Source organism: Carex rostrata, chromosome 9 (assembly GCF_964058835.1).
Source record: "Carex rostrata chromosome 9, lpCarRost1.2, whole genome shotgun sequence".
Lineage (NCBI taxonomy): Eukaryota > Viridiplantae > Streptophyta > Magnoliopsida > Poales > Cyperaceae > Carex > Carex rostrata.
The window spans coordinates 13009441-13024756 of record NC_135926.1 but is presented as its reverse complement, the minus strand read 5'-3'; the positions used below and the strand labels follow the sequence as shown (position 1 = coordinate 13024756).

The following is a 15316-nucleotide window of genomic DNA, read 5'->3' as shown; positions in this document are numbered from 1 at the left end:
TTAATGTTTTCATTCAGTGTCAAAGTTCTACAGTATGAGGTATTTATCGTTCCCACTAAGAAATATATATGAGTGAGTGTTATCTAACGCTGTCCGTAAAAAGCAGCCATAACGGTAGCATTTCCATATGTATAACTTAGCTGAGAAAGTGATAGTCTACCAAGAATACTACTTGTCCCTCGTATCTCTATACGAGCTATAGCATCACTGGGCCCCTTGATAGAGTTAGATTATCTGCATGCGGTATAATTACAAGAGTAATTATATTTGATAATCTACTCAAGATCAAGAAAAGATACAGTTAACAAGGATGACACATATCTACCTTAAAACTGGTCTGATAGCTATGAGACAGAAGAACTGACACAAGTAAATTGTTTACTGGATCGTGATATTGTACAGTACAGCATCATCTGTGTAATTGGATGGTCATGATGTGTTGCCAGATGCCACCCATGACTAACAGAAGTTAAAACAGTTTTAACTCTGTTTACCAACATAACACAGATCCTATTGGGTCACACCATATAGGAGCTACTCGGAGAATCTTACTGATTAATTATAAATTGATTATAATTAATATTAAGATGGTTATAATTAATTATACGTGATATAATTAAATTATAAATGCCATTTAGAATGACAAGCAGAAACAACGGTTAATTTATAAACGTACACGTTACGTTGTATAAAAGTTACCGAACGACAACCGAAACCGAACCGTGAGAAATATAATTGTTTAGAACAATTATATATATAATTTTGATTTAGATTTTAAATATTAATTATGGTTTTAATTTTAGGCTAACCTAGCAAATTAAAACTTTAATTAAAAATTGAAATCCAAAAATTCAAAAATATAAAACAAATCAATATGCATGTCGGCCATCAAAATACATTTATATATATATATTCAATATATATATATATATATATATATATATATATATATATATATATATATATATATATATATATATATATTAAATGAGGATGTCGGCAACAAACATGCCAAAATCAATTTGATTTCTCAAATGGCCGAACCGCCATAAAAGGATATTTTGGTAATTTTGCCAACCGACTCTAATAGGTGTCATGCAAGGTGTTGAGGGCATTTTGGTAACTTCATGCATATTGATGCCTATAAATAGAAGGGTAGGGGTAGAGAGAAAATCACTAATTCACATGTATCGTATCTGATCTGTCTGATCGATTCGAGTTTCTATTTTCTCTCTTTCTCGGTTACGGTTTCGGTGAATAGTGTTTCTGCAGAATTCCGCGATTTACGGTATTTCTGGCAGAAGAAATAAATCGCTCTCCGGTTAGTCCTGGTGGATAACCAATAGAGGTATCACACGTGTGATACTGCGAGTCGATTCCATCCCTGGTGAGGCTCTACTCGCTCGGTCTGCATTCCAACTTAGATTTGGAATCAAGGTATAAATTGTTATATTAATCTATTTAATTTGTAAATAGATTTAATGCTTTAGAAAATCAATTATGGAGTAGATCTGTAAATGAATTAAATGAGGTTTTGATGCCGAAGGAATACTGAAGGTGGACCGCCTTGGAAGGTTTCCTAACATACCTCGTTTAATTTTTAGCTTAACTTAACCGTAAATTTTTGTTTTACACACTTCCGCTGTTAAGCTAAACTAATGGGTTTGAACCGTTCAATAAGACCCAACACAATCAACAACGAGGAGGATCAAACAGAGGGAGCGCACATAAAAAACAACAAAGAGAGAGAGGAAGAAAGCTCTACACCACTGTTTTCTTTATTCTCTAGTTTACTAGTTTGATTTTTGCATCTTTGTTTCTTTCGTATTTAGGGTTCAAGTACCTGAGCCAACTTTTTCTACTTAATCTGAACAAGTAACAAAACTCTTGTAATCTTGCTCCTTTAATCAAAGGAGGGCTAGACCCTCGTTTCTATCTCAAAAAAAAAATCTACACCCGAGATAGAGGTGTCCAAGGTCGAAAGAAAGGTGAGATGAGGAAAGCATAGTGCTTGCATCAAGGATCCTTCCTCTTATTTAATTGTGTATTGAAAGAACCTGCATTACATTATTTATGCCTAATTGATACATCATATATATGTGAGATTTGGGTTGTTGACACGTCGTGTCTCGGAAATCCAGGCCGTGTGGGAGAGATCTATCTGGGTTATCGGTTCCCGAAATGGGATATGATTGAGGCATATAGACTCTTTCCTATGATGATACCTCGCTTAGGAAAACTTTTGTTCCCTTCCTCAGTTTAGTTTGAAGCCTTATATATATATATATGTTATCCGATAACAGCTAGTAACATGAGGGTGGTGACAAGACTGCGTCTACATGACCTGACAAGTTGTCACATAGCAGCCATATAGACGCGGTATTGTCCACATAGAAGAGAGAACCATCTCGAGCTTGCATGGGACTCGTTCTAGAAGGCTCACTGAGTAGGATTTACTGGGTCGCTGCGAGATCTCCCGAAACCAATCAGGTAGACGCGCGGGCTCAGAAAGCTCTTGGCGTCGAGCCCGATGTTCGATCTGTAAAGAGCTTATGGGGCATTTGATACATGGCCCTATCACTAATATATAATATGTGGACTTGAGACAGGAATTATAATGGAGGATTTGGATTCAAGAACCACTTGTCAATTGCTGCGCACAACAAATGCCAATATATTCATCCAATTTGACTAAGATAACAGTTATAACATATTGGGATACTTCTTGTTACCAGGTAATGGCATTTGGTTTGAAGAAAGCTTTTCATCGTTTTTAGTGTAACAACGATGAGTTTCTATCCTTAGTTGAAAATTAAATAACATAAGATCTCACACTTATTTATCATCATCAATCAAGCAAAAGTTTCTATCCAGCTTAGTTGTAATTTTAGAAATAGGAAAAAGGCACATATCTGTGTGTACCTAATAGAGAAAACATACCAACGGTAGAAATAACAGCTAATAGAGCCACCTTGTATAGATATATATACCCAAGATCATGTAAAAAGTATATATGAAAAAACATTCAAAGAGTTCAAATTTCTCCTCAGATTCTTTCTTTCTTAAATTCTCAACAGAGTTGCTTATGAAACAAGCTCACTAAAATTTTTGAAATAAAAATTGTGTTTGTGATGTACCTGTATTATGATTAATTAAGGAAAACTGTACAAGAAGAGGGATACCTAGTCATAATTTGTAAGTGCTTGTCAAGTGTTTCTTTGTAAAACAACGCTAGATGAAAACCATAATTATATGATTAATTGATGGGCGTTATGAAATCTAGTTATTTCTTTGTCAGTGTATAATTGAAAGTTTGAAACAATACTCAAATGTGAAGCATTATAATTATATGATTTTGATATATCTTCTTAAATTGTTGAAAGAAAAACTGCAATTGAGTTAAATCAATGGAAATATAACTTAATTGATTTATAATTTTGTCTAAAAGAAAAAAAATATTATCAAGGTCCAACATAACCGTGATCAATACAAGCAAACCAAAGAAAATGATTTCATTTTGTTGGGTAACGTAAGTCGAGCTTGCCTCTTGGAGATACACTTCCAAGTTCTAACTCAGCAATTTCATGAATTCTTTACTATTCTCTCCTAAATGGAGATTTTTGAAATAAGCATAGTGGCAATTACCATCAGCATTTACCGGGAGATTTGATCTGCAATATTTCCTTTGCCCTCTTCTTCTTGAAAAAGTGGAGCAGGAAATCTAAATGAGAAAACAAAATGTATATTTATATAGTCAGTAGCAATATACTAGAGAATTTGGAAGATAAAATAAAAAAAATATGCAATGCCAAGAAACCTAGCTCCTTGGCATCACACAAGTAAAACTAATTGATAGTATCTCCTGCAAATCTCAACCATAGAAAAGCAACTCCAACTAGTTATTCAAAACTTCAACCAGTAGTGGACCTAAGCCAACATTCTTGTCCAGTCGAGTTGATAGGAATGATACCAAGGCCAGTGTAATTTTACAAACTAAAGAGGATTTATATTGGCCACATCCCCTCTGTAGCTCGTCCACTGGGTTGGACTTTGTATCAGTATATGGTATATAGCAATGAACTCTGAATTTATTTCCAGCTATGTGAATGGAAAAAAGAAGAAGAAAGAAATGGGTTCATTCTAAAATAAAAATCAAAATATGGGCTCATCACAATCTAGACATATATTTTGCAGAGAATAGTTAAGGTTAGACCAAGCAACAAAATATTATTTTCATTATAGCACATAATGAAATTCTAAACATAAAAGTTACAAAAATAAAAGAGGTAATGCACCTGATGAACCAGTTTCAATGATTTCAGAACAGGACAATTATGGAGCATTATGGTAACAGCTTCAAAATTGTACCTGTGAAAGCAAAGGATCACATCCAAGTGCTTCAAATTAAAAAAAATTGGCAACTCTTTTCCTGATCCCAACAAAGAAAATGGATACTTGACATCCTGTAAAAACACACACTTATCAAGCATATCCAAGTAAAGCATTAATCTACAATTGTACCGTACATTGCCAAGTAAGCATATAAAGTTGTCATACCAGTATCAGATGCATACCTAACACTAACACCACTTCAAAATTGAGAAAAAACGGTTAATTGATATGTTGAGAAACACATAACTAACCAATTAAGAGGTGCAAAAAGAAATCATAACTAACATGTGCAAAATAATAATAATTAAGAGGAATAAAGTTTACTACACTGCTCTCATTTATATGCATGCTTAGTTCTTCCACATGTGAGATACAATTCAACAGTTGAGTAACAGCACTGACATATCTCTCATGAAGGCCATGAAGGTTAATCACAGCTTTTCTCAACAAAGGAACCTCTCCATGAATGTGAGACAGACTTTGAAGGCCATAATGAATTACCAAATGAAGTGAATCCAATGAAGGAAGAGATAACACAATATCTAGTGTTGAAGTTTTACTTTCAATAATCAGTTTGAGTTTTCTGATTGTTTGGGACGAAAGGTTAAGCCCAGGCGTGGCCATTAGCTCAAGCTGTAAAACTTCCAAGGAACACAATTTAGAGAGAAATGAGTTGAGTTTGGTCATGTCAACGAAAAAAAAAAGTCTAAGGGAAAGGCTTTTCAGGTAGGTTAAACTTAAGCAAGCCTTGGAAAACAAGGAAGAAAGAAATGGGTCATTGTGGTGAAAGCTAAAGACCTCAAGGTGCAAGCTGAGGACGGAGTGGGAAGGATTGCGGCCAAGGAGTGCATGTTTGGCCATGGCAACAAAATTTTCAGATTGGGGATGAGGAAGGTCTTCGCCCATAAGCGCAAGGGAAGGAGAGGCCTCCCAGAGGTGGCGGAAGCGACGACAGAGGACGGAGGTACGAGCAGCAATGTGAGTCGGGAGGAACGAGATGATTGTGATAAGCAACGCTTCAGTGAGATTGGAGAGGCGATCAATAGGGTCAGACTCTGTTGGGGAGTTTGCCATGGCTGCCCCCTGGAGGAACAGCGAGATGGTTTAAGAAACTGTTTTTGGAATATGTTTTGGTCGGGAAGATTGATTTTTTTTTAAGTTAGCGAGTTTACGGATCAAAGATAAAATTAGTTGGATATCAAGGGTTATCTCGTTCGCCGGACGGAACAAATCATCCCGTTCTAATATTTTGAAATTTTACCAAATCCCACTCCTATTTTTATATTTTATTATTATTTTTTCTATTAATAAAAAAACCTCTTTTAAATGGGTGGAACACGGGCCAAGAGCCCAATAAGGGTGTGATCTGAGCCTATATTTTTTTTGGAGTTGAATTGATTTTAATTTAATAGAGTTCAATAGAGACGATTTTTTATTGAAGTTTGTTGATCGGCGTCAAATTATAAAAGAATTGATTTTTTTCTAATTATTGATTAGAAAGCATACATAATAGAAAAAAATAATTTGAACGGAATAAAAATGACAATTGTGCTCTTAAAATATATACTTGCAATCACTAAATTTTCACCGTAATATAAATATGTTTATTGAACAGCCAGTTTAGCTATTTTTGGGACAACAGATTTATACCAGATATGTGATACTGGTACTAGACAGTACCAATGGTTACCTGAGCTATTTTGAGAGGTCAACTACATCAATTGAAACTAAAACAAAAATGATACCTCAGCATGCTTATTTAGGACCGAAAATGCTCCACTTAAAGCCAGAACATGACTCAATTTATTAATTAGTATACTATATTGATACCATTTTGACATTTTTCTTTAAAAAGACTACACTAGTGTAAAAACTGGAATCAGGATTGATCTATCTGGATCGGTTATATGAGCCAACCGATCCTAAAAGGTATCTGGATCGGTTTTCTTAAAAAAACCGATCCTAAAAACTATTCAGATCGGGTTATATTTGTCTATTTAACTTTTAAAATAACTAAATAATAGATTTAATGAATAAATGGGTATAGAAGAAATAATGTTTAATTTATATGGGTATATTGGATATTAAGATGTTTTGATGGAGAAATTGGCTATTTTGAAATTTTTGATGGGTACACCAGAAATTTTCCCTATTTTAATATATATACTATTTGAAAAGAAAAGATTCAATATTAAGTGAAATAAATAGATAATATCTGAAGCATATTTTTTTGTTAATATAGTAGAAAATGTCATATTTTTCACAATTCTAGGGATGCACGTGGTCTAGTAATCATAAAAATAAAAGAATTAAAGATGTACCATATAGTTGTAATTAATTTTCAAAACTAAATCATGCCCAAGTTGAGCAAGAGAAAATAATAAAAATGGAAATTTTTTCAATTTTTTATTTTTTAAGCAATTTTACCTGCCACTGCCAGAATATGAAAATAAATAAATTAAATTTCATCAAAATAAATAAAAAAGAATAGAAACAAAGACACTTTGTAGGATAAATGGATAATAGATATACATAGTGAGATGGGCTACACTACTCCATGGAGTAAAATGCATTTGTACTTCACGCCGTATTTTTATTTTGAAAATTCAAACGACCGATCCGAACCGTTAGATGTGATCTCCATATTGAAATGTGATTGGAGACCAAATTTTACATTTTTTGGAATTTGTTTACTATTTATTAAGCATTTTTCAAAATTTCTGTAAACAGTAAAACAATAAAATTTTCTGGACCATCGGATCAGCAATTTTAAAAAATGCTTAATAAATAATACAAAAATTCCAAAAAATGTAAAATTTGGTCTCCAAGCACATTTCAATATGAAGATCACATCTAACGGTACGGATCGGTCGTTTGGATTTTCAAAATAAAAATATAAAAGCCGTAAATTTCAAGAGTTACCTTATCCAATATAGGTTTTAAGAAGTCATTAGCATACCCTACTTCAAGAGGAATCAGTGGTCTCCTTTTTCCTGCATATAATAAAAAATCAACAGCAAGAAAAAAAAATTAAAAAATGATGAAGAAAAAAAGAAGTTTTATCACTAAGTTGTGAAATGATCATAAAAAGATAAGTTAAAAAATGTTCAGTCTCAAATTTACTAAAGCAATTTACCAACACATCTTTCAGGGCACCTATAATTGAAAATGCACAGGTCAAGGAAGCATTAACAAACCTAATATCTTAGCCATATTTCAAAAGATGTATAGCTAAAGAAAAAGAATTCAAGTAGCATGCAAAAGTAGAATGTAAATGAAATCAGTGTCATGGTAAATGTAACTCAAAACTCATATAATTTGTGGCACAATTGGAAAGATGGTAATTCTAATCAAATATACTTCCAAATTTCCGAAAATTATTGAATAATACCTTGGAAGGGTGGGGGCAGGGTAGGGAGAGAGGAGAGACCAACCTCTCTATCACCCTAAGAGAGAGTATCACATGGCTACTACTAAATTGGCCCATCGTACTGAAAGAAATTAAAGCAACGTTAACAGACACAAATAATAAGAGCTCAAATTGATTTTGGGTGCTGGTTTTGCATATGCTATTAGCATTTACCTATGCACAATATATATAACCATTCAAACCGTGACACACATAGTTAAACTGAACCAAGTTGCCCTCATGCACTTGTGTCCCTTCTCCGTCCACTATATCTTTAAATTAGAAAGATATATATTTCTTCTATAAGCTGACAAATTATTGAAACATTACATAATAGTCATAGTATTGTTCTATTCAGAGAAGCAATCTATGAGATCTGATCCAGAGAAGAAATTCATGACAGAAAGAAGCGAAAAAAATATGAAGTACTCCCTATGCTTATTCCTTTGGCAAAAGTTGTCAAAGTTGCTTATTCATTAAAGCAACAAACATTTTTTTTCTACTTAGACGTGATGCCTAAATGCCAAGTTAATAAAAACAAAAAACAAAAAACAAAAAAATACCTGAAAGGTTTGCACAGAACGATAGAAGTGTCTCTATATTGAAGCAAATAAACTGCTGAAACAAATGGAAGAAAAAATGACATCATGTTATGGATGTAACTGTATATACATAGTAGAGTAAGTCAACGTAGTGATAGTTAAGAGTAGATGTTGATTTTGTTATGAATTCATATAAAAGGAAAATCAGAGGACCGTTTACTAATGCAACAATTCATATTTTTTTCAGCTAGGTGCATTATATATTATATAAATTTGTTTATCCATGAGGTACAATATATAAATTTAAGAGAATGCTGTAAAGAATTAGGCCTAACAAATATATTTGAATTTTTTTTTTTTCATTATTCAGTAAATAAATGTTGCTGACACAACATCTTTGCTTTTCGAGAACGAAAAATCAAATGTGGCAGTAAGCGTAAGATATGTTACTAACATCTAAACCTAAACCCTAAAACAAATACTTACAAAACAATTACGTAAATTGAAACAAAATCATAAATCTCAAAAATCAGCCATATCTTCCTAACTAAAAATAGAAAGAAGATTAGAAAACAATCAAATACAAACGTGGGAGAGATTTATAGAACAATTATCAATGGCGTACAAAACAATTCAACACCAAGTCTAGACGGTAATAAAAGGTCGGTTTTTCCCCGAAATTTTTATTAATAGGAAATATATTAAATAAATATCGAGATTAGAGAACGCTTTTGCGTTTTATTCAGATATAGGAAAACCGTTATGGTTTATCACGGCCAGAGTTAGCACCTAATTAACAAGCTTAACCATTCTAACTGAACCATGAAAAAAACGGAAAAAAAAAACCCTGTCCGTGATAGATTGGAACGGCCAGAGAAAAAAAAAAAATCCCTGTCCGTGATGAACAGTAACGGCCAGGTTCGAAAAAAAAAAAATGTTTTAACCTATGGCCGTGATGGGTTATCATGGCCAGCCCTTCTTTTTTTTTTTTTTTTTCTTTCTGTCTCTGGCCGTGATAGATAGTAACGGCCAGGGTTTTTTTTCCGGTTTTTTTCTTGTGCGGTTCAGTTAGAATGGATAATGATTAATTAAGTGTTAATGCTGGCCGTGATAAGCCATAACGGCCAGAGGCCGTGATAAACCATAACAGTTTCCCTATATTTCGATAAAATACAAAAGCGTTCTCTAATCTCGATATTTATTTAATATATTTCCTATTAATAAAAATTTCGGCGGTTTTGCCATCTGCAAAAAGCATATTAGATTTTGAAATAGTTTCCGAGGAAAGTTGCTTCGAGTGTAGCGGGTCTTCATATAAGGCCACCAATACAGCTAAATACAGAATCGATACACGGATGACTATAAAGAAATAGCAATTTTAACTACTTCTATTTTTTGGAACAATTTAGACTGGCCTTCGCTTGGAGGCTTCGACTTCGAGTTCAACAGAAAACAGTAAAAAAAAATAACATTAAAAAGTAAAAAGTAAAAATCATATGTTTAGAGACAGAAATCAATAATAAAAAATTATTTCGCCTCCTCTTTGACCTCTTGTCGCCTCCCCCCGCTTCTGGTTCTAGGTTTCCCTGCTCCGTCGCTTCTCTTTCTCTAGAAAGGATCTAGGGTTTCTTGGAGAGGCCGATACATTATGGCGATGCAAGCGGGCTTTGGGCTCGGGAGAATTATTTTGTTCATCTCAGCTGGTAATCGAGTTCGATATTTCCTTGATTTTGTTTTGTGATTTCATCATTGTTTATTCCTTTGTAATTTACTATATTTTTTTGTTTGGATTTGGTTTGAACTTGTAGGAGCCGCTGGTACAATTGTGTTGAAGAACAATAAACTATCTGATCTCCTTGGTGAACTACAGGTTCTAATGTTTTTTTTTTTTTGTGTGTGTTTAATTTGTATGATTATGGTTCTTGCAATTGATAGATTGTTTGTAACTAAAATTGTTTCCTGTATAGGATTTGGTGAGGGGATTGGAGACCAAAGAAAAGGGTGGGACGGATGGTGATTCAGAATTAAATGAAGTTCTTGCTTCTCAGGTAATATATATATATATTTTTTGAGATAGTGGTCTTGTTATAGTTCTATTTTATTGTTTTCTTATTCCTAAGGTTCACACAAATATGCAAAACTAAAAAAAAACAAATCAAAGAATTCTACTCTTTTCCTCAGTTTGTGCCTATGAGTTGATTGTATGGGTGTAGATCATTACCAACATTGTAGATTGGAACTAGGATCTAGCCAAGTTATTTCACACAAGTTACAAAAATCAGGTCCAATAAACAGCACCTTAAGTGACTGTTAGAGATGCCCTCTAGAAACCAGAATTTGAAAAAACAATACCTGTTAGTATACTTGATGCTAATCGGCAAATCAATCCTCCCAAACCCATTTCCTTGGTATTGCATATGAAGTTATTCTTCTTTGAAGGTTGCTAGGTAAATTAAACTATTTTACCAATGATTATACACACTATACAAAAAATGCAAAATATACAAACAAAAGGAGAAAGGGAAAAAAACAAGAAAAAAAGGCTGCTCCAAAGTAAGCAGCCCCAAAAGGACTGTCAGAGATGCCCTTCAGAAACCAGAAAAAAAAAAATTGTAAAGCATAATTGATATTAATCTGCAAAATGAACTCCAATCCTAATACCATTTTCCTGGTAGTGCATATGAAGTTATTCTTTTCTCTGAAGGCCGTTATGTAAACTAAATCTTTTACCAACCATTTTACAAACTAAACAAAAATGTGATATTTGAATACTGACAAAAAAAAGAAGTAAATATTGAACTTTTCTGCGAAAAACACAAGTACATAATATTACTGAGGGGTCTGATACTTGGGAAGTAAGCCTCAATGGTAGAGTCAAATCCTTCTTTGGGGGAGCACAAATCAAATTAGTGTTAAAACCAATTCCAAAAATGTTACAAGTAGACTACTGTACATAAATTGCTTTGACTAGGGTTAGTATTCTTTCAATTTTTTAAGTTTATTTTCATGCTAAAAGCATATTCTTTGTTTTATCTAGGTTCGTCGTTTGGCTATGGAGGTACGCCAACTGGCTTCTTCACGCCCTATTACTGTTCTAAATGGAGGCTCTGGTCAATCGGGTACCTTTTATCGCATCCTAACTTGTTAATTGTTTCTATGATTCTATTTGTGATTCTAGTCTGTCATTCATAGAAGCATTGTCATTGGTCGAGTATGTTTTCCTATTTGAGACAGCAAATATGTAGCCTTTGTCTGTTAATGTGGTGAATAGAAAAATATTTATTAGCTTTCTGTGTTATTTGCTGCAGGAATTTCAGGGCTTATAGTACCAGCTGCTACTGTGGGTGCTCTTGGTTATGGATACATGTGGTGGAAAGTATGTTGTCCTTTTCTTTTATATTATTTTCTTTAAAAGACAAATCTTGTAGATGTCTTATATTGCATACAAGCAAACGCTCAAGTAATCATAAGAGTTAAGGTGCTTCAGCATACTGAGTGAAGGAACCAGAACTTTCTAGTACTTGGTCTGGTACTAATCTAAATGCATCATTTTTTTTTCTTGGAAAGTTTAGATTTATATCCCTGCTGAACTGAAAAAATCAGACATTTCCCCTGACAAAGCAGAATATGGTGCAGTCTGAAAAATGTGAAATATGATATCTACTGTCCTTGTCTAATTTCTTGTGAAAAGAATTGGGGCCGAAAGGGTATATAGAGGCATTTTTTATGCTATAGGGTGTTTCCTTTCGAGACATGATAATTGGTTAATCGGTATATTCTGGACATCTATCTTTTTTCTCAAAGAGTAATGTTTACTCTTTTGCATCCATGGGTGTAGAGAGGTGTGATGTTTTGGTCCTTATAGGCGTGTGCATGAATTGCTCTTATTTCCTTATAGAGGCATCATAGATATACCAACTCATTTTTTCGCCTGTTTCTGTTTTCTTAATCTATTCTTTAGGGGCTTAAGTTCTCAGATCTGATGTATGTGACCAAGCACAACATGGCCAATGCTGTTTCTGGCATGACCAAGCACCTTGAGCAAGTCTCTGCTGCCCTTGCGGTGAGTATTTTCACTTCTTATCAATGTTTTACACACACCATTACCATGTCATTTCTAAATCTTTATATTTTTCATTTTTAGTCAGCCAAGCGGCATCTGACACAGCGCATTGAGAGATTGGATGATAAACTGGATGAGCAGAAAGAAATCTCTGGTATCATCAAAAAGGAGGTATGCTCGACTATTTCATGTCTTAGTTCTTAAATTTTTTTTTTTACATTTGGTGGTTAATTTTGACCTCAATTCTTCTTTTTGGTACTTTGTAGGTTACTGATGCTCACCTGAAAATTGTGAACATTGGGACAGAAATAAACAGCATCAAGCAGCTGGTCTGGGGCCTGGTATGAAAGTTATCTTTTTGATTGGTTGATTTTACATAACATTCTGACAAAAGAAGTTGAAAATGATGTGGCTGTTTGTTTATCTTTTAATATTATCAGGATGAGAAGATGAATTCAATGGAAGACAAACAGGTAATTTGGTTCTTATTAGTCAAGTGTATGAGTGATCTAGTTCTACATTGGTGAGAATAAATTTGTATATCAGTTTAATGTTTAAATCCTTCAAATTAAGTTCAGTTTTAATGGTTTTTTTTTCTCTATGGCAGAACTTCTCATGTGCTGGAGTGATGTACCTCTGCCAATTTATCGAGGGTAAAGGTGGAAAAATGCCGGAGTTCCTCCAGGTATCTATTTTAGATTAAAAACTAGAAGTAACTAATATAGTGTTTATTTGCACCAACTTTAGCTTACATGGAATCATATAAGTTTGTTTTTATTATTGATGTATGGGATTGATATGTAAGCCTGCATGAGAATGGAGGCTTTTTAATGTAAAATAGTTTGAACTATTCAGTTTGTTTGTTAGGAATGGACATACCTATATTTTTTTTCTTTTCGAAATTATTTTTACTTAGAATTCGTGCTGCATTATGTTATTTCAGGATACCTCCAAACTGGCAGGAAAGCGTTTTATTGGATGTGGAGAGAAGGATAGTGTAAAGGTACTCTTCATTTAGAATTTTAAATTTTCACCTTTAATGTACTGTACGATAGTTTCAGGATCATCCACTGGTCAATCTCACTAATTAGACAGAATAATTGCCTTTTTTTGGTTGTAGTTTCGTAAGCTCTTTGAATAAATTGGTGTTTATTATGTCTGTTAACAAATGGAAGGATATATTGACAATCATTTACTTTGAGAACCGTGACAACCAACGTCAAAATTTGTCAAAGTAGAATAGTGAAATTGTATGTGTTCTATATTATTTGATGGGCTGTGTAAAATCAAAATTTGTTGCAATTTGAAAATTGTTTGGTTGCTGTTCAGAAGTCTGGTAGAACTGAACTATTAAATTTAATTGTTTTCGAAATTACACCAGATTTCATACTGACCTATGATTTATTTTGATAAACATTGTGTTTGTTTTTCGTTGTCAAATAAGTTTAATAGCCTATCCTTGATATTATGGCACACAATGGATAGTTGAGTAAACAAGTTAACAAAATAAAAAAGTTAGCTATATGGGATCCATTCCAGTTATAGCGTCACCAGTTTGATATTGCTGTTCAGTGAGGATTTGTCCAATTTAGGTTGTTTGTTCTTTACATCATTTCTTTTAATATATAAAATAAGGTTTTCTGTATTTCTGTGTTTGTGAGCATGTGTGTGCACACGTGCGCAGGTAGTTTATTATACGTGTTATATTTTCAAGGTCACCTGCTATTTCATGGTTAAGAACCCTTTTAGCAACTTTTTTGGTACTCGAAATTATCTAAGAAAGTCAAACTAAGTCCTTTTCTCCTTTATTGGATATATCCTTATGATAGTTGTTGTTCTTCTCTCTTTGTTTATTTACAGGGGCTGCAGCACTTGATAGAAGCTTTTGAATCAGGAGCTATCAGCAATGGTGCTGACGACAAAGTCCCTAGGTATGTCAATTTGATAATGGAATATTTCAATTTTTTGTTGTCTGGTTCCAGTGAGCTCTATAAAAATTGAATAATATACTTTTGTTATCTGCCATCATGATTCTTTACCAAATGTTTACATCAGAAAGTTCTCTTTATTTACAATTCTTTTCTTGGTGCAGGACTGCCACGGTAAAAATGCTATTGTAAATTTCCTTAATTGCAATATGAGGATCTAAGCTTCCATCATCAGTGACCTATGTAGTAAAGTTTGTTTGGTATTTGTATTAACGCTTTATTTAGGTTGTGATCCTGATCTTGGATCCTTGTGATAGTTGTGAAGCGATAAAAAGTTTTCCTTTTGTGATATGTGAATAGTAAAAAGAAAAAAGAAAAAAAAAGAGAAACCCTGATGTGGGGGCCCTCTGCAGTATGCAAGATGAAACACACAATGGGTTGCTATTGCATTTGGTTTTCTTTCTGTTGTTGGATTGCTTTTAGATTCTTGTCGTGTTCTATTTTGAAGCTACAAATTGCTAATGAGCTGCTGCTGTCAGTTAATCAATAAAGAAAAATTAAACAATGTTATTGGTGGTGGAAGCGAAATTTTGTTTGGTTGACTATTGTGTAATTTTAAAGAGAGTTTTACCTTCATTTCATGTGCTCAAGTGGAGCCCTCTGTAAGAAGGTCCGTCAATAAGTTAATAATTTTAAGTGTTAATGTGCAACTTTGAAATACTATGGTTTTGATAGAATCCTTCTCCACCATATTTAGATTTTCTGGTGATAATTACACTGGGGGTGCAAACGGATTGGATATTATCAGTGTATCTGCATCCATATCTGAATATTAGATATGGATATCTGAATATTGTATCATGTATACAACAATATCGTCTCACCGTGCTTTGTATATTTTCCATTTCTCAATTTCATCCAGGAAAGGGAAATATTAGACAAATCATTAGAGAGCACTATTATCAGTCTCGAATCTGTTTAA

The 15316-nt window shown here is 33.5% G+C and overlaps 1 protein-coding gene across 1 annotated transcript; it reads left to right on the top strand.

Annotated features, from left to right (window-relative positions):
- The first annotated feature begins 9829 nt into the window (after positions 1 to 9829).
- LOC144558990 (GRIP/coiled-coil protein, putative (DUF1664)) lies at positions 9830 to 14937 on the top strand. The gene is made up of 13 exons (XM_078307876.1): positions 9830 to 10046; positions 10152 to 10213; positions 10311 to 10391; positions 11381 to 11462; positions 11652 to 11719; positions 12305 to 12406; positions 12488 to 12577; positions 12673 to 12747; positions 12847 to 12879; positions 13014 to 13091; positions 13350 to 13409; positions 14267 to 14337; positions 14499 to 14937. The coding sequence occupies exons 1-13, from the start codon at positions 9992 to 9994 to the stop codon at positions 14524 to 14526; spliced, it is 885 nt and encodes a 294-aa protein (XP_078164002.1). The 5' UTR covers positions 9830 to 9991; the 3' UTR covers positions 14527 to 14937.
- The last annotated feature ends 379 nt before the right edge of the window (positions 14938 to 15316 follow it).

Excerpts from the sequence above, each read along its gene's own strand:
- LOC144558990 (XM_078307876.1), top strand. The coding sequence starts at position 9,992 with ATGGCGATGCAAGCGGGCTTTGGGCTCGGGAGAATTATTTTGTTCATC. Across the intron at positions 11,463-11,651 it reads TGGAGGCTCTGGTCAATCGG|GAATTTCAGGGCTTATAGTA; the intron begins GTACCTTTTATC and ends TATTTGCTGCAG. Across the intron at positions 13,092-13,349 it reads AAATGCCGGAGTTCCTCCAG|GATACCTCCAAACTGGCAGG; the intron begins GTATCTATTTTA and ends ATGTTATTTCAG.